The sequence below is a fragment of the Boleophthalmus pectinirostris genome, unplaced genomic scaffold (genome assembly GCF_026225935.1).
Source record: "Boleophthalmus pectinirostris isolate CB_2022bp ecotype Guang Dong unplaced genomic scaffold, ASM2622593v1 HiC_scaffold_5, whole genome shotgun sequence".
Classification (NCBI taxonomy): Eukaryota; Metazoa; Chordata; class Actinopteri; order Gobiiformes; family Gobiidae; genus Boleophthalmus; species Boleophthalmus pectinirostris.
In genome coordinates this window covers 29,949,816-29,970,038 of record NW_026571404.1, presented here as the reverse complement: position 1 = coordinate 29,970,038, position 20,223 = coordinate 29,949,816, and the positions used below count along the sequence as shown (strand labels likewise).

Here is a 20,223-nt window from a genome sequence, read left to right as displayed (position 1 = left end):
ATATGTAACTGATTCTTCTGTTTTGTTGACTTGTATGTGAAGCACTTTGGTCAGCTGAAGTTGTTTTAAATGTGCTATAAACTTGAATTGAATTGAATATTATAATATACTATATAATAACAAAGAGAAAAAATATAGATGTAATAGTACATTCTAATAAATAAGTAGCAAAAATAGCAAGAGACTGGTGTCAAGTAAGGCGTAATTATATTAATTTATATGCACAAGTAAAAAAAAGAAATATATGCAATACATCTCAGCTTTATATAAGAGGTCGTAAGGAAAAACAGTGTAAAGATGATAAAATGATAGACAGGACATAGGATTATCTGTTACATGGTGTTATGACCCAGCTCGCTTGGGGTGAGGGAAGTAACAAAAAAAACCAACAAAAAACAAGATGTTAAATGGAATAAATTAAATAAGTAAATTAACAAAACAGACTAGAATATACAGAGAATACTCTAAACTAAGAAACAGAACAACAGAATTAACAGACAACAAGTTGTACCACAAAATGGGTCATGCAGGCTTACACAAAATGAGAAAAGAAAACTAAAACACAAGTTCCCAAAATTAAACCACATAAGCTCATAAACAGAATTGAGTGACCAAATAAAAAAAAAAGACACAAAACAGAACTAAACTACAGACCTAGACACAAACACAAAGACAAATTGGCAGACTGGCCACCAATGCCAGCAGCCCCAAACAGGTGCTGGCAATCTCTTTAAATAGGGGGAGGAGACTGGAGGTGAGACAGGATTGGCCAGGTGTAAACGTGTTCCACCAATCACGGATCAGGGCTCCCACACCATGATCCAGGACAGCCAGCAAAATAATTTTAAAGCACACACAACACCTTACAATTGAAGGACTGGGGCTGTAACACATGGTTACAAAAAGAAATGGACAGTCTTCTTTATTTGGTGATAATTAATGTATAGTTTCTCTAAATCAAAGATGCATTAAGTGTGACCATGATAAAATGGTAAAATAGACCTGGGATTGGTGCATAAAAAGACAAAAAAAAATTTAAAATTGCTTTAACACTATTATAAACATTGCATTTACATCTCTTTCTCAATGTAAACCCAAAAACGAAGCCCTATTTTATCTTCATGTCAGACCACAGCTTGTCCTACTACACTATAAAGCACTTAACTGTAGAAATGTTTATCTTTGGCCATTGTGGCGTCATAGCTGTTACCGTGGCAACTTCCCAAATGTTAGCCGGAGTGAGTGGGCCCAACAAACAACAACATCTTCCCTCCGAGGGGACACACAATCCAATAACACTCCCCCGCGCCCTTTCTCTCATTTTCTTTGGGAGACAATAGAGAAAGGTCAAAACAGTCGATGTTGCTGATAATTACAGGGAATCCTCGCCACATTCACTAAGACAATAAAAGACATCTGTGATACAACAAGTCTATATGCCCCTAAAACTCCCTGCTATAAATAGGCACACACATTTTAAAGTCTGAATATATTGCTGAAGTAAATATAAATGATAAATGATAATACTGGAACTACTTTATGCTCTGGACACAAAATTCCAAGAGCAAATTTATACCACTAAAACGATTCTGTGTGCATATGTTTTTCACTCAGACTTGCTTTCTGGATTATACTGTATTCGTTATTGGTATTTTTATTCAAGGCCCAAATTCTTAAAACTTGAAAAGCCTGCATAATTAAGCCAAAAGCTAATTTTGAGAAGGCTTGTCAAATATTATAAGTCCAAATTTTTACAAATGGAAAAAATGTGCAGCGGCATGTTGCTTATAATAGAAGACCATTACTTTTGTTTTCATCAAGCAAGGCCAGTGCAACTATAGAAATGAAATAAAAGTCCATCCACTTAATAATGAATAATGATGTTTGGCTCATACTTGACTGTTTTGCATTGTATTCTGTTGCTTTCAGACATCATTGCTTCAGCCAGTGGTTCTCAACCTTTCTTTAGTCGGAACCTCCATAATAACTGTTGGCATTTGATTCCCAAACACAAAATAAAGGCTAACCGCGAAATGATAAAGCTGCCTTCTGTCTATCTATCAGTTTGATTTATTTGCATAACATAAGACTAGATACATCATTATTAACATTTATTTATTCAGGGGAAACTCAGTGAGAGAAAATACCTCTTTTTCATGAGTGCCCTTTTCGTTACAAAAGATAAATGACTCTAGAGCAAAAGTAGAAGTCTACATTACCACTGCATCTTGTTTAGCACATTTGGATGGTAAATGGTTGATATTATGCTATTTTCTGATATTGTTCCCTCATCTCAAACATGCTGTGTTTTGTTTCATTCACACATTTTCAACACAACCTCTGCATATTTACGAATCACCGTATCACCGTATCAGAAATGATTTGCGTCCAGACATGTCATGTCTGTGTCCGCAAGCCTTCCTTATCCACACAGCTTTACCCATATTTACTTATGTTTTACAGAAACGAAACTTAAAACCACATGGCTAATTTGCATAAACTAAGCGCACATAAAACAGCTTCCTATTGTGTGCTGATGCGGTTCAGCTTCTGTCGGACTAAAGGACATGACTCAGTGAAATATATGTGTTGTTTCTGTGACACAGGGGTGTTCTGCTAATGTTGAGTCTGTGCTGTGCTTCTATCATGTTGGAGATGGTTCATGTTAAACTTTTCAGAGATTATACGTCTGCAGGTCATACGCATAAACTGTATATATGAATGGACATATATTCTAGCCTCTTAGCGTTTTGACGGTGAATTACTTCACGGTGCATAGACCTACATCAGCGTATCAATATTTTCAGACATCCACACAGTGCCGGATCAGATCCTTAAGCAGAAGGAGCTGGCAGCACCAGATTGTTCCGTCTCTGGAGCCGTTTTCCATTGGATTAGTGTGGACGAGCACTGACTCCACAACAAAAACAACTCAAATACGTACTAATGTGGATGGGGCCTAAGTTCTTCCCTCAAACTGAAAACACTTTTCCAGCTTATGATGTCATGTGGTAATACAGGAAGTATATACTGTGTTTTTAAATGCCATACACCTTCACTAGAATCATTTGGATAATTTCAGCTCTGGAATTGCCCATTTCTACTAAACAAAAGGTAAAAGGGTAGCTGTTAACATGAAAATTATCAGTACGAGACATCACAAGGTGGAACAGAGTATTTTGAGCTTTGAAGATGCAGATCAATAATCAGAATTATACAGACGTGTGTGAATGAAATACAACACAACTCCAGGTATGTTTTTGATGAAATAAGAACATTATAACATGACTTAGAGCTCACAGGGGATAATTTTGTGTCTCCAAAGTTCTTAAGATTGTCTCCTAAAATGCCTAACCTAAAAATGCATGGATAATTTATTATATATCAGCTGACTGACTTAAATATAAAAATAGTTTTGCCAGCAATCACACTGCCTTGCTTGATTAGGCTCGTTTTCAGTCCTATTTCTGAACTGGGCCTTTCATAGTCTTGGCTATGTGGAGTAGCCCTCTGAGGCCGTGGTCAGTGGTTGCTGGGTCAGTCACTGGTTGCTGGGGAAAGGTGAGGAGCCTGAGTGCACCCAAACACATTTAGCTGAAGCAGGTCGCTCACAGGACAGCAGGGGGAGAGCAGGTCTGATTGATGGCAGAAGATATGAGCTTGAAAAGCGCAGCGAGTGATTCATGGAGACTGGCCCGTGTCATTTATTACCGAAGCTCAGCACTTTTCAGTCCATTTAATGAAAAAAGAAAGAGAGAGAAAAACACCTACTGCTCTGCAAACTGTTTGGGAGCAGGGCGTCCTTTCAAATCAAGCGTTCATGTGGTGAATAATAATAACATTTCAAAACTCCATTACCTGTTTGATATCGAGAGGAGTGGGGGAAAAAAAGAAAATTGTGTTAAAGGAAAAATTGCTGTGAAATGTATAAGGCCAAAACTCTGAATTGCTTTAAAGTTGCGTTGCGTGACTTTTCTGATGAAGGCTACGCCAACTACTTGATGTTATTGCCTTAAATGTTCCACAGCATTGATTTAACTTGCTGTTAACTTTACTGTCACTCCAGTAATGGCAAAACTCTGCACTGGTCTCTGAGAGCTGTGAAAAGTTTTTTTTTTTTTTTTTAAACTGACAGTGAATAATTCAGATGCTCAGAATGCGTAAGGTAAGGAATGCATTTAGATCACTGCGAATGGTTTAAAATGAACTAGTTCTGTTTCAAAGACAGTAAAAATGAGGTACAGCACCTTTTAATATCTGATTCTGAAAAAAACTAACAACTTAAAAATCTAATAACTTAATAAAACAGAAATTCACTGTTATTTAAGGCATCAGTAGCAGTTCGAAAAGGAAGCTGTGCTTAGCGTATTCTCTTGTCTGAGTAGGTCTGCTGTTTATAGGTGCACTGTGAGTTTCTCTGAACATAAAATTGTAAAATAACAGTTGTAGCTTGGTTAAAATAATGTTATACAAAAAGGTGCACTATGTAACTTTATAACACTGCCTGCTTGTCTCCATGGAGATATGCCTGGAATGATCCTCAGTATGTTGTAATGTTGGATCTATCTTTCGTTTATTGCTCATTCATATGTTACATTTACATTGAAACGAATCATGATTTGCTTCCCGACACGTTTCTGTGTCTGCAAGCCTTCCATATTCACACAGCTTTGCACATATTTGTTTATGTTATACAGAAACAAAACTTAAAACCACACATAAACTAAGTGCTCAAAAAACAGCTCGCTCCTTGTGTGCTGATGTGGTTCAGCTTCTGTCGGACTAAAGGACACGATTCAGTGGAATATGAGTGTTCTTTCTGTGACAGAGGGGTTGCAGCAAACGATTTTTTGAGCCGAGGAAGATGGCAAGTGTGAAAACAATCTTTTTGTGGACCTTGTACTAGCAAGTAGTTCTAGCTAAGCTGTTTCCCGTTTGTCTGTTTTCCGCAATAGCGTCACATGACCGATGTCACGAACCCAGCGAATCAGGAAGGCACAAGTCACAGTGACGTGGTCCAATAACGACGCAACTAGAGCTCCTACACACGCCCACACAGTGCCAGATCAGATCTGTACTCAGATGAATTCGTGGGAGCTGACGGAACCAGATCATTCCGTCTTTGGAGTTTTCAGTCGGATCAGTGTGAACGAACACTGCAGCCACAACGAAAATGACTCGAATATGTACTAGTTTGGATGGAGCCTTAGTGTGTAATAGGGTTCACTTACTGTAGCTCAGTTTGGTGGTCTGCTTGTCTCCATGGAAATATATTAGTTCAATGGCTTTCTGGAACATTCAAGACAAAGCAGTATAATCTATGGAGACAAAGTGGTGTGCCTTTCACCCACATACTGTATATATCGGAAGTGAGCAGGGGCGTGGTTTTGGCTTCATCGACTCCAGCTCCAATTTACTTAGTATTGAAAAAACGTCACCCCTTAGTCTTTAACTGCTGTCGTCAGACTCGTCATTTTGGTCTTAAAATGTTTGTATTAATGCGCTTGGCATGATCCTGGTGTTTTTATTTTGCCTTTTTGTCCTCAAATCAGTTCCTATTCCTAATATAGAACACTGCTCCAAATTTGCCCTTATAACTGCTAGCCTCTGTTAACTTCACTTGACTGGAGTCAAATGCTACAGGTACCATCATTCTCCCTTTGCCCACTTTTTTTTATATAGCCTATGCTTCTACTGAAAAAAATAACGTTTTAATACTTTGCAGCTCATGTGGTCAACATTCCGTGGGGGTGTGATGTTAACTGGAAGCACTGCTCTATCTGAGGCTTTGGCAGACTGTAATCTGAGCTTTATTTAATTAGGAAAAATAGAAAACAAATGGATAGCTCCAATTGAAAAGCTTAATTCAATCCCATTCTAAACCCGTCATCATGTCAGTGCCAGTGAGCTGACCTCACTGATATCTCTGTGTTCTAATGAATGACTTCCTGACATGTTACTGGACTCCATGCAAATCCTCCCCCCTCTTTGACCTTCTCCGTGGTTACCTTTTCTTTACCTGACACACGCTACGATGTTATTCCATTAGGTCAGGTAACTGTTGCTGTTTGGCCTGTCTGCGCTGGACTGAGTCATCTGGTCTAAATGCCAGCCGTCCACACTGTCAGAGAAGAGACTACCCCCAAGATTAATCTGATGGGCTGAGCTGTGCTGGGCTAATGACTCTCCATACACACATCACTATGTACCTGTTACACACTCAGAGAAATATCGACTGTTATACAAATCAAATTACAGGCAGCTGCAGGGAGAACAGTGAAATGGGCAGGGACTGAGGGAGTAGATACGAAATACACTAGAGATACAGGTTCAATATATGAATTTACAGTAGGAATTCTTTGGCTACGTAGGCTGTGTCCTTCAAACCGACCCATACTTATTACATTGACTGCATTAAAGCGTTGGCATTGGCTTTAAAATATTTGCGGTTGCTGTTTGATATAGCTACAGAAGTATGCAATAAAGATAAGAATATGATCATTTATTATTTTTATTTTTCAGCGCTGACTTATTGTGCAAAATCAAGTGATTGAGTGGAGTGATTCATGCATGTTTGTGTAATCTTGAATACCTTATTTTCAAAACTCCAACTCTTGTTCTCACCACCATTTTGGTACAAAATGATGACCACTCACTTGTTGTCATTCCAGCTAAATCAGTTCTTTATGGTCAGATTGTGTTAAAACAAAACTTAAGTCTAACTTGAGTACCAGAGCCTCCAGTTAGCATCGCACCTCCAGAGAATGTTGATGACATAAGCAGCAAAGTATCAGCTGTATCAGTGTACACAGAAAAAACTGGAGGATTAAAATTTGAGCGTAAAATATTTGTTTTTAACACAAAAAGTGTTATTTTAACTATTTGAAGTTAAATAGGGGTTCAAGTTGGGGTTATTTGCTAGAGTTGATATGGTTAATTCAACTTCCCTTAGTGTCCATTCAGCTTCCCTACCTCCCACCCACCACTTCAAACTCCAGTGAGAGAAAACCAGTTTGAACCACTTTTGTGCATAATTTCATCTTAAATGAACTAAAATTAAATGCAAAAATAAAACACCTCTGTGTATTGTTTACCTAAATCAGGATAACCCTACAAAGTTATCTGTTTACTCTCAAAACGTTAAGATAACTCTTGATTTCGGGGTTAAACAGGAACTTTGGTCCAGTGTTATTTAATATTTCCAAAAATGTTAAATTAACTCTAGAACAGATTGGACTAATTTAAACCCTGAGAAAATTATAAAATTGATTCTGTGAGAGTCAATTTTAACAGTCCACTTTTTGCTGTGTAATTACTATGACATTCCTGAAAAATTACTGTAAAAATACCTAAAATGTATCAAATTTATTACATAAAAACTTCCTTGGAAACACTGTTTTTCTGGGTCTGACTCTCATTTCTTGTCTCCCTGTGTTTCGTTTGGCTTTCTAAATGTCGCCCTCTGATCTTTGCAGAACGCTGATGCCAGCTATGACTTCAGCAGCAATGACCCGTATCCATTCCCTCGCTACACGGACGACTGGTTCAACAGGTAAAGTAAAGCACAGACACACACTCACACACACACACACATGCACAGACACATACACATGAAAATATATATTAGAAAAAAGAGCTAGAAAGAGATGCTGTTTCTTACATTGAGCAAAATATATTGATTTTGTCCTCCCATACTTCCATTAAGACTACAGCAGAACAAACAAAGCTTTTGTTCTGGACCGGCGCTAATGCAATAATGTATTTATACTAGTGTTAAATGTCTAATGCTAATGCTAATAAAAATAAAAAAGATATAAAGTGGTCCCTCGTTTGTTGCGGGGTTACGTTCTAAAAATAGCCCGCAATAGGTGAAATCCGCGAAGTAGTCTGCTTTATATTTTACAATGATTATATCTGTTTTAAGGCTGTAGAACCTCTCACCACACACTTTATACACTTTTCTTACACAGGACAGTTTTAACACTTTTTTGCATCCCTCTTAAAACTTATTGCTGCTGTCGTCTTTATGGTGTTTTCCTCCTTCTTTATGTAACAAACCGAAGATTAATTTATTCCGTAATAGAGCCCTACAGCACAGAGTCCTGCACAGGTCCATTTTTGGAAACCCACACCCGCGCAGTACAACACTGCACCCGCGCAGTATAACACCGCACCCGCCCGTTAACCCGAGATTATATCAAACTTTTGTGCTGCCTACACCACGGACCAAACCAAGACTAAACCAAGACTAACCCAGGACTAACCTAGGACTGATTCAAAGACTGAAGAAGAGGTCTAACCAGGACTGAACTAGGACTAAAACAGGACTAAACCAGGACTAAACCAGAACTGAAACAGGACTTACTGTTGGTACAGGCTCGGAGTTGACCGCAGGAGAAAGAACCAACTGAGAGCTCAGCACCTCACGGAGGTAAGAGCGGCAATTGCTCAGCCGTGCTTTGCGTACACCCTGCTTGGGGTTCTCTCTCTTAAGTCCAAGATTAGTCCTGGTTTAGACCTGGTTTAGTCTTGACCCACCTGTAATTATTACCCACATTCATATGCTATAAAAAAAAGCATCCAAAATTGCACTTTAAAAAAATCCGTGAAACAGCGAGACCATGAAAGGTGAACCACAATATAGCGAGGGACGACTGTAATGAACAAAAATGCATATTATATATATATTAAAAATCGTACACAATTATTAACCTTATAAAACTCTTCCTGGAATGTTCTACAGTCTGGCATTAAACGTACAGTATGTGCAGGTGTTAAATGAGCTTGCTGTTTCTTACTGAGAACAGGGTTGCCAGATCTGACCTGTTGGAGCCTCTATTGATTTTCTCCCCACATACTTCCATTAAGACATAATAGGGCAGTAAGTATAAACAAAGCAATTGGTCTGGACCATCACAATAGAAAACCCAGAGGCAATTTTTACCTCGAGCTTTGGACGAGATAAGAGCACAGTTACAACAACACGGGATTTTACTCTTCTCACTGCTTTTGACCCTTCTGCTGATAACATCCTCTATCTCCAAAATCACAAAGGATGAGCTACTTCCACTGCAACATATGTCAACAAGGAGTCTCCAACTAAAACAAAGCCATGTTTTTTATCCTCCACTTCTTCCTCCTCTTCCTTTTCTTCCTCCTCGTCCTCTTTCTCTCCCCCCACCTCTTCCCTCTTCTTCTCCTCCTTCTCCTCTTCCTGCTCTTCCTCCACCACCTCTTCCTCTTTTTCCTCCTCCTCTTTCTCCTACTCCTCCTCTTTTTCCACCTCCACCTCCTTCTCCTCTTCTTCTCCCCTTCTCTTCCTCTTCTTTTCCCTCCTCTTCTTCCTCCTCATCTTCCTTCTCCTTTTTCTCCTCCTCCTTCTCTAATTCCTCTTCTTCCTCCTCCTCCTCCTCTTCCTCCTTCTCTTCCTCCTCCTCCACCTCTTCTTCCTCCTCCTCCCCTCCTCTTCCTCCTTTTCCACCTTCTGTTCCTCCCCTTCCTCTCCCTCTTCCTCCACCTCTTCCTCCTTCTCCACTTCTCCTCCTCTTCCCCCTCCCCCTCTTCTTCCTTCTCCTTCTTCTCTCTTCTCCTCTCTTCCTCCATCTCCTCTTCTTTATCTTCCTCCTTCTCCTCCTCTCCCTCTCCTTCCTCCTCCTCCTCTTCCTTTTTTTCCTCTTCTTCCTCCTCCTCCTCCATTTCCTCTCTCCCCTCCTCTTCATCTTCCTCCTCTTGCTCTTCCTTCTCCTCCTTTTCCACCTTTCTCCTCTTCCTCCTCTTCACCCCCCCCTCTTCTTTTTCCCCCTCTTCTTCCTCCATCTCCTCTCTCTCCTCTTCTTTATCTTCCTCCTCATCCTCTTCCCCATCCTCTTTCTCCTCCTGCTCCTTTTCCACCCACTTCCTCTCCCTCCTCCTTCTCCTCTTCCTTTTCCTCCTTCTCTTCCTCTTTCCCCTCTTCTTTCTTCTCCTCTAACTCCTCTTCCTTCTCCTCCTTCTCTTCTTCCTCCTTTTCCTTTTTCTCTTCCTCCTCTCCCTCCTCCTCCTTTTCCACCTCCTCCTCGTCCTCCTCCTCTCCTCCATACCCGTGTGCACTCCCCTAACCATCTGCCTGTGTACGTCGTTATGTGGAGAGAGGGGAGAGAAGGAGAAGGGAGTGCCAGTTAGAGCAGTTGTTGCTGACTGGCGGGCACAATGAGCTGGCTAATCAGCTGGTTGTTATAAATAGCAGCCTGTCTGTTGCAAGGCATGCTGGGAGAGCGGGGCTGCAGCGGTCCCTGTGGGGGCTGGAGGATGGAGACACGCATAGATACGCAAAACACTGATACAGGCAAACGTGAGCTATCAGATGAAGATGGAGAATTGGATTGCGTAATATTGACAGCAAGGTTTATATGCTGGGTTTGCAGTGGGTTTGTGTGTGGTGTAGGTGTGGTAGCATTTTAGGAACATGTATTAAAGGGAGTGTTTTGTTAAAGGTTGTATGGAGGAATTTATTTTTTTTGTTTCAAATTGTCAGTGAAAGTTTAAAACACCATTACAAAGAGGCAGCAGCTTTGTAATTATGATGACCAAAAAAAAAAAAGAATGAAAATCTATCAACTGTGGACGTAGTGACGCCAGATAAACATCAGCCAATAGAAAACGAGGCTCCCTCATTTTCTGTTGGCTGTTAGATTGTCAATCAAACTTCTTACGTTTCTAGTGTAACTGACTCGTCGGCGCGCGGGGATTTTGTGGTTTATGCAGCGGTTCTTAGCGGGTTTTTCAAACTGTCGCTTCCTTGCAGTTCGCACAAAGTTTGTTGTGATGGCGGACGAGAATCCACGACCGGTTCGCCGCAAAAGAAAGTCTGTTTTTGAGGTCGCTGAAAAAAAGAAGAGAAGAAGGGGAAAAGGAGCAAAGCCAAACTGAGATGATTCTTGGAGATCTCTTCCAGCGATTACGCAAACGAAGCAGACGAAGGGTCTAAAAACTGACGCGTTGGTCGCTAAATTATTTCTAGACAGGTCACTTCAACAGTAATTCTGAACACGCACTGGCTGTAAACAAACGTGATTTCTAGAGTAAAGAGGCGGGAGGAGGTGTTTTCTACTGAGGGAGCTGTGGAGGAGGAAGGTGGTGTCACACATGCACGACATTTGAAAAAGAAAATGGTGGTATAAATGATTTTTTTTTTATTTTAAATGTCCTATATTACACAAAATTGACTTGTGAACTATAAGCCATGTTAGAATGTTGGAATAGAAACTTCATCAAAAACATACCTGGAGTTGTGTTTTGTTTCATTCTCATTCACATGTTTGAGAAATACTGGTTTATTAGACCTTGTTTACACCGAAACAAATCCTTGTATCACCGTATCACTGTCTCTGAAACGATCTGCGTCCACACACGTCGTTTCTGTGTCCGCAATCCTTCCTTATCCACACAGTTCTATTTGTTTACATTTTACAGAAACGAAACTTAAAACCACATAACTAATTTGCTTAAACTGAGCGCTCAAAAAACAGCTCGCTATTGTGCATTGATGCGGTTCAGCTTCTGTCGGACTAAAGGACACAACTCAGTGGAATATGAGTGTTCTTTTTTGTGACAGAGGGGTGTTCTGCTGATGGTGAGTCTGTTCTGTGTTTCTATCATGTTGGAGATGGTTCATGTGAAACTTTTCAGAGATTATACGTCTGCAGGTCATACACATAGACCTCATATATGAATATATGCTAGCTCTTTAGTGTTTTGGCAGTGAATTAGCTACTTCGTGGTGCATAGACCTACATAAGCCTATCAGCGTTTTCAGGCGTCCACACAGTGCCGGATCAGAATTTGTGGAAGATGACGGCACCAGATCGTTCCATCTCTGGAGCTGTTTTCAGTCAGATTAGTGTGGACGGACACTGCATCTGCAACGAAAACAACTCAAATATGTTCTAGTGTGCATGGGGCGTTAGTCTGTCTTCATCTCCAAAGCTCAAAATGCTCTGTTCCACCTTGTGATGTCATGAAGCGGTAGTTTTCAAGTGAACTGCTACCTTCTACTTTCCAGGGCAATTCCAGGGCTGAAATTATACAAATGATTCTAGTGAAGGTGTATGGAATTTAAAACCAGTGGAGCACTTCCTGTATTACCACATGACATCACAAGGCTAAATATGGAGGGTTTGTGAGTTTAACATGTGTGAATGAAACAAAACACAACTCCAGGTATGGTTTTAAACAACAGTATAACATAGATCAGAACATATGCTGCTCCACCTTGTGATGTCATGTGGTAATACAGGAAGTGCTCCACTGTGGTTTTAAACTTTATACACCTTCACTAGAATCATTTGTATGATTTCAGCCCACGATTTTCCCATCTCTACTGAACAGAAGGTGAAGGTAGCAGTTTATTTGAAAACTACTGCTTCATGACATCACAAGGTGGAACTGATAAAACAGGATTACTCAAACATGTGTGAATGAAACAAAACACAACTCCAGGTATTATAACACCAGTCAGAACATATGGGACCTTTAATAATTTCAGTTTGTATATTTTGTGGTGTATAAATGTCACTTACTGCCAATATTTAATCTTAAGCGTTTACCATTGTGATATATTTATGATTTTGAGGGTGAATTTTAGACTCTGGGGAAATAATGGAACACAGTCAGAGTGGATTTTTGTGCAAAAGTACCCATTTTGCACTCTCATACATAAAAAAAATGATAGTTTTTCAGAGCGATGCAAAATTTGCATTGTTGCCATAGGAATTAGCAACTCCGAACAAAATATTATATAAATGAAATGGTCAAAAGTACTCAAAATACTGTCTATACAATACAATGGGCTTTGGCTTCCTGTTTATGAAGTACTGAGATGGGTACTATTGAGACTGGATAAAGTTTCTGGCTGTGAAAAAAATCAGATTAAACTTATTTCTTATTTCTATGTATCTGTGAAAAAGCAAATCTCGCACTATCAAGAACGGAGACACAATGTTCTGAATATAAAAAGCCCTTATGGCACAAGATCTGAGTTGCAGTGATACTGGTATTTGGAACTTTCTGCAATGTTATAACGTTGTTCCCTCAGCAAAAAACATGCCTGAAGAGGTTTTAGACATCACCCATGCATGTCTGAGTAATTTAATGATCTCTCCCGGGCCTTGTTTGATGCCTTCTTGCAGTTAACAGTACAGTTCTGTCCATAAATATACAAAATCATGATACAAAACAATACACTACAACTTCACAAACCTGGTGCTATGTACAATAATTGATTTAGTGGAATTCATTAGCGTGTTTTTGGCGAATATAGCATTTTCAAAAGTATAACAATGTAACATGATGATCTAAATACGTTAACAAGTAATACTCAGAAGTGTACTTTAAAGTAGACTCTTGAAAAACTGAAATGTGCTCTCAAATGCATTTTAACGTAGAGCATTTTTGTGTTAAAACTGCACAGACACCCAGGTAGCATAACAAAACAGCAGATTATGTAAATTTGTATTGATTTACCACTGTGAAAAGCCAAAAATCAGACTATTAAGAACTGAGACACTTTTCAAAAAATCTCTGCTTATCTCATCCCGAACCTTATCTCCTCTCACTCTATTGTAATCCATGCATATCCTCTTATCATAGTTTTTTTGTTTTTCTCTCCCCAGTCACGGTACACGGTGCGCAGGAGAGGTATCAGCTGCTGCCAACAACAACATCTGTGGAGTGGGAGTCGCATACAACTCCATGGTAGCAGGTGCGTGTCTCTATCTGGACAGTGAAGGGAATGACAATGAGAAGTAGCAGCAGTGTTAGCAAATAGCTGTTTTGGTGATAGAGGATGAGACATTGTATGACACTTCTGGAAAATATAGGCAATTACAGAGGATTGCTATTGTTCCTATTCAAGCATATAGTTATATCGATGCAAACGCCACAGGTCAGACAGAGTCCACATACAACACTGTTATTAATCCAGACAGCTCCTGGGTCTGCTCCATTGATTTTGCTTGAAATTTGCCACACTACAGTAGCGAGGCGAGTTGTAATGACAAGGGAAGATGTATTGACGGTTTCGTTTGACTGCTGCTGGTAATTTTCCATCCCTTCTTACATTTACGGGTGCTGTTAAAGGTCGAAATTGACTCTCTTGAGCTTTAAGCCATGTTAGAATGTTTCCTCATCAAAAATATACCTGGAGTTCTGTTTTGTTTTATTCACACATCATCATAAATCATTATTATTAGTCTGCCTATATCTCCAAAGTTAAAATGTTCTGTTCTACCTTGTGATGTCATGAAGTGATATTTAGTTTACATTTTTTGTTAAGAGGAGAACTCAGCCTTATTATGCAGAATTTGTGTGTTAAACATGCATGAATGAAACAAAACAAAACTCCAGGTCTGTTTGTGATCATAGATAGAAAATCGTGTAATATGGACTCTTTAATGTTTGATGTGGTATTATTGTAGTATTAAGCCCATGGGGTAATATCAGTGTGTAGATTCATAATATTGTTTTAAGAGACTTGCTCTATAAATGGTCTTTGCAATCCACTGATGTTTCTTGTCTAATATTAAAAATGTATTTAAAGCAAGGATTATGCTTTTCATTCTCAATCAACAGCTAATAGTTATTATTTATTACAGGAAAAGTTATCGATATCCTATTGCATTGCCTGGAATGTTCCACTGTATGGCATTAAATATATCTCTATAACATTTTTTCCTTTACAGGTGACTTTATTGCAAAAAAACAAAAACCAAAAGTATGCATTCTTATTGTGAGTGGGCTCGCCTTTACGCAGCTTTACACTGCTTGTCTCCATGGATATAGAAATTCAAGAAGTTCAATGCCATATTGTGGAACATTGTAGTTAAAGCAATAAAAGCAATGATCTATCATAACAACACGCCTTTATTCACAAGGAAACAACTGTACTTTTTGATAGAGAAAATTCAAACAGTCAAGCTTTTGCACAGATACAATAATTTCTTCATGTTGGATGAACTGAAACAAAGAATCATGGTCTTTGTAGTTAATGGCTTTTTCAGCATACTGCTGCAACTAAACAACACATTATAGAGCATACAATTCAATTAATGTGACACTAGATATTGCATTATAGCCATACTCATTATTGCCACTTCCTTGCTACACACACAACCACCCTGGAGTTCTAACTAGGATTGTCCAAGTAATCCAATTTTACAGTACATGTTTAATGTTAAATGGCACTGATTAAAAGTCTGCCTTATTTATGTTCTGAAAATCAATACCAAAACCATTTAGTTTTAGAAAATAACTGAGACTGATCAACAAAAAAACATGATTGATTTTTTGCCACATCGCCCAAACCTAGTTCTAATTGCATTCGGCTCCAGCCAAATGAACCTCACAGGGCTAGCAGTTGTAGGGACAAATTTGGAGCCGAGTTTTATATTACAATTAGAAATTAACTAATGGACCATGTGGTAGCAGTTACAGAGGGAGCGGTGACAGCTTTTAAAGTAAAGTCAGAGTAAATGAAGCCTGAAGCACCCTCATACTCATTTACTTTTTGAAATGTGATGACTAGTGGGTTAGCTCTGTCCTTTCACATTTACATTCTATGGGGTCTAGTCTCTAATAGAAATAATGATCAGGTTCAATATTAGTGAATTCACCTTTCAGAAATTTCATGTCAAACTACAATGTAAAAATAGCGAAAACTGACTCTTGCCCTCCACCTGGCAGTATGGCATCATCACGTTATAGAATCTGAAACCACCAGCTCCTTTTTTTCTTGCTGTTTCGCTATAGGCATCCGTATGCTGGACCAGCCCTTCATGACTGACATCATTGAGGCTTCGTCCATCAGCCACATGCCTCAGGTTATTGACATCTACAGTGCCAGCTGGGGCCCCACGGACGACGGCAAGACTGTGGACGGGCCCCGAGAGCTCACCCTGCAGGCTATGGCCGATGGAGTCAACAAGGTAAGGCCACATCGCACCTGACACCTCCACACTTCTATATAATAACACACACATATATATAAAGGAGTAAAGCATGGCAGGTAATAAGCAGGACTGTGGAAATGGATTTCTGTTAGTGGAGTGTGTTGACTTTGTGATAGTCATTTGAGTTCGTAGGGATAATATGATCCAAATTGAATATCTAAAGACCACCACACACTAGAGGATTTTTTGGTCTTAAGCGCTTTTAAAATATGTGACAAAAAGCGCACATCACAGACACAAGGAGAATCTTTTAAATCTCTGATTGTGAAGTCTGTTTTGGGATATAGCTGCGTACCACAGGCTAAAGTTTTGAACACACTTTCGTCTGCTGTTTCCTGTCTAGAGTTAAACCATTTGCTTTAAGACTCTCAAGTGTTCAAAAGATCAGAGCACTGCACTTTTATTTTAGATGCAAGACACCGTGTTATTATTATTTGTGAAATATGATGCAAAACTTCAGATACACGATTTTTAATGCACAGAAGGCAGGAGATAAAGTACACAGGAAGTCACTATCGCTAATCTGCAGCTTTACCCCGATACGCGCTGTGTGGATGTAAAAATATACAGACAAGGAACTACTCTTGCCTTTTTACTTTTAAAGAACTCATCAACCTGGATTAATATCAGTGTTTTGTGGACTGGGGTCATTATTTGTGGAGGACAAATTCTATGGATAATGTGGATGAGATAATGTGGTTTAAATTTATAATGTTATGAGAGGTGAGTAATAATTATTTTCGCTATTTCCTGAGGTTGTATCTTGCATATTGTCTTGTGTCATCACTCCGACTGCCCCTGATGCTCTGTTTTATTGGCTGTTGCCATAGTGTTGCTGATGTTTGGTGGTTATGATATTAAAGAGCAGCTCAGAATCGCACAGACACTGCACACACGAGGAGCGCAGAGGCTACAAAATTGCATATGAAGAAACAAAGTATGTTCATGCCTCCCGAACTCAGGGAGAAGCAAATCGCAGCCTAAATCGGGCAAATTCTCCAGTAGTGTGTGGTGGCCTTTAGTTTGCAAATAGCCCTGGTTTGTTATGGTTTTAGGCAGGGGTGGAAAGTATGGAATTTTTCGAAAAATAATCATTAAAAAGTCATTCATAATTAGTACTCTCTGAGTCGTGTTTCTCATCGTATTTTCTTTACTTCAGTACTTTTTTGACAGCACTTGTAATTGGATACATATGCAAATTTTCAGTACTTCCATCACTGGTTTAAGCTTACATTTATTTTTTATTTATTTAATGAGACAGGGACAGTGCACAATATACATTAACCTTAACAGGAGAGATGAGTCATACCAGGTTGTATCGCCAGTGCTCATTTCCACCTGTCGTCCCTGGGCAGGGTGATGTTATAGTTCATAAAATCAAACATACAAAGATTTGTAATGATCTTTATAATGTGCGGAGCATCATAACAATTCTGTATCATCATTCACACCCAGTTCTCTCAGCATCTTAAAAACATCATCCTCAACATTATCATTCAGTTCATTCACTCCAGAACATCACACTCTCTCCAGACACTCGTCAGTCCACATTATGGGTGCAGGTTTGGTTTGATAGGATCCACTTTTTCGCTAGGCGTGAGAAAGTGCCAAGGAGGTTATGTTTTTGCCGGTGTTTGTCTGTTTGTTTGTTTGTTTGTTTGTTTGTCTGTTAGCAACATAACTCAAAAAGTTATTGACCGATTTTGATAAAATTTTCAGGATTTGTTGGAAATGTGAAAAGGAAGAACTGATTTCATTTTGGGGGTGATCCGGAGGAAATCCTGGATTCTGGATCACTTTGAAATTTTAGTTAACATTGTGGTAAATGGGGCCAAAAATTTTGTTTCTCAATATCTCGGTTAATTATTGACCAAACCCCATGAAATTTGACTCAGGGATGGACAATGGGATCCTCTTTCATATTCCAAAGGCTGATCCGGATCTGATCCAGAAGACTGATTTTATCGCAATTTATATAAAAAATGGGGGTAGTCCTTGGCAGAGGTCTGCGCTCTCTGAGTGCTTTTCTAGTTTGTACATGTAATCAGCGCTGTTGGTTACATATGCTACTGACGGACGAAAAGGCTGAGTTTCCAAATGCTGTCTTGCATTTTTGGATCCTGCCCTCGCTGCGCACAGTGAATCGAGTGGCTCGGGAGGTGGTTTCAGAGCTCAGAGAAACAAACTGTTTTACTGGAGGAGCAGTAGAAGCATGAACGGTCTTAAACAGCAGACAAATATTTGCATATATTATCAGGTTTTCAAAACTTAAAATGGTGTGTTTCACAAGAATCTGACAGTGGTGGAATAAATATAATAGTAGTGGAATAAATTTCTTGTCATTTACAACTATATTGATCCACAATAGTAGTAGTAACATTAATTAATTATTATTATTAATTATTAATTAATTAATGTTACTGCTATTGTTTTAATGTGGTCATTGGGTTATATTATAGCTATGATTACGATTATTCACAAATGTACAAATGTTATAAATGGAAACTGAGAATAACTGCTCTTTTTAAGCCTTCACAACTAATCACACATTTACCAGTGCCTTGCTCAAGGACAGTCTGGAAAGGTGAACTGTCTCCCCCGGACACATGCTGAATAGTGCTTTAACATTATCAGTCTGAAGGACATGCACACACATACACACACACACACACACACAGACACACATTATCTGTCTCCCCACGCCCCCTCACTTTCAGAGTTGCCATGCTAACGGTGCCTCTGCCAATTACCTGCTTGATTAATCATCATTCACGGCGAGCTCTGTGGGCAGGTGTGGACTGCTCCAGAATGACCTGTCCGAGGCAAAGGAGAGACAACCCGCAGCCAGGCAGATTATGAACTGTAATGCCAATTTAAATGTAACTAAATAGGCAATTATTATTCACCTGTGTTCATTTTGACATCCAGGAGTGTTGATGCGATACTTCAAATTTCAAAATCGATTGTGATACTAAGGAAATGGTTCAGTACCACAAATACAATTAAAAACCTGCTTTTCAAACAGTACATTGTGAAGTCAGTTTTTTATGGTCTGATTGTGTTAAAATGCAGTTCAGATTAAAGTCTAACAGAGCTTCAGACAGAGCAGAGTTTACAGTTGTCATCAACATTCTCTGGGGATGTGAAGCTATCAACAGCTAAGTATCAGTTGGTGGGTTTTAGATGTCATGCTCCCAGGGGACAAGAGACAGCTTTTCCTATTAATAACATAGTACTTTGTCATAAACACACAAATATTGAACCTGGTCATTTCTATGAGTAACTAGACCCTAGAACAGTATTTAATTTTAGTATTTAATATTATTGGTCAATAGAAGTTTGTGAAGTCATCTGAAACCCACCAAACTTTAAAGGGACAGTTGGGAATTTTGGACATAAGGCCTCTTTTCCTAGTGAGCCAGAGTGTTGGAGACGTGTGGAGACACTTTTTTGAATATTCCATCCAGTCCTTGTATTTGCAGAGGTCACTGGTGCTAGGCTAGTTCATGTCAATGGCCATAGTTAGCCTGCCACTAAAAACAGTCTTACCCACTCCACAAAGCACCCGAGGCAAAACAATTATAACGCTAGACTATCGATGTGAATGTCTGTGTTGACAGAAGAATTTTAGAAGTAAAACCAACCTTGCATTTGAAGGATTTATGTCTGAGGAGCAGCAGCAAGTTGTACTTCCTGATAGAAAGCTTGACAGTGGTGGATTGATAAATGAGAAAATAGTCCCTCAACATGCGACGATTCATGCGATGCAAGGTTACATTTATTTCAAACATTATTCTATCAACACAGACATTCACATTAACAGTCTGGTGTAATAATAGATTTGCATCGGGTGTTTTGTGGAGTGGGTAAGACTGTTTTTAGTGGCAGGCTAACTATGGCCATTAACATGCACTAGCCTCGCACCAGCGACCTCTGCAAATACAAGGACTGGAAGGAATATTTAAAAAAGTGTCTTCACACGTCTCCAACACTCTGGCTCACTAGGAAATGAGGTCCTATGTCCAAAATTCCAGACTGTTCCTTTAAAGCACTGTGTTACATTTCTATTGGAGGGTCCGCCACATGTTTGTCTCCATGGTCCTTGTTATTGCTTTGTCTAGAATGTTCCACAGTATAGATTAAACCTATCATTACACTACAGATCTGTGGAGTGTCACACCTATTCACAGAAAGAATTACTGTACTGTACACACAGACGCTCCACATTTGGACAATGTGT

The 20,223-nt window shown here is 39.3% G+C and overlaps 1 protein-coding gene across 1 annotated transcript in view; it reads left to right on the top strand.

Annotated features, from left to right (window-relative positions):
• pcsk2 (proprotein convertase subtilisin/kexin type 2) overlaps positions 1 to 20,223 on the top strand; it is a 78,358-nt gene that overhangs the window by 37,012 nt on the left and 21,123 nt on the right. The window contains exons 7-8 of the mRNA XM_020921405.2: positions 13,650 to 13,738; positions 15,784 to 15,959. Coding sequence (XP_020777064.1) covers positions 13,650 to 13,738; positions 15,784 to 15,959 — 265 coding nt within the window. The remainder of the gene's footprint in view (positions 1 to 13,649; positions 13,739 to 15,783; positions 15,960 to 20,223) is intronic.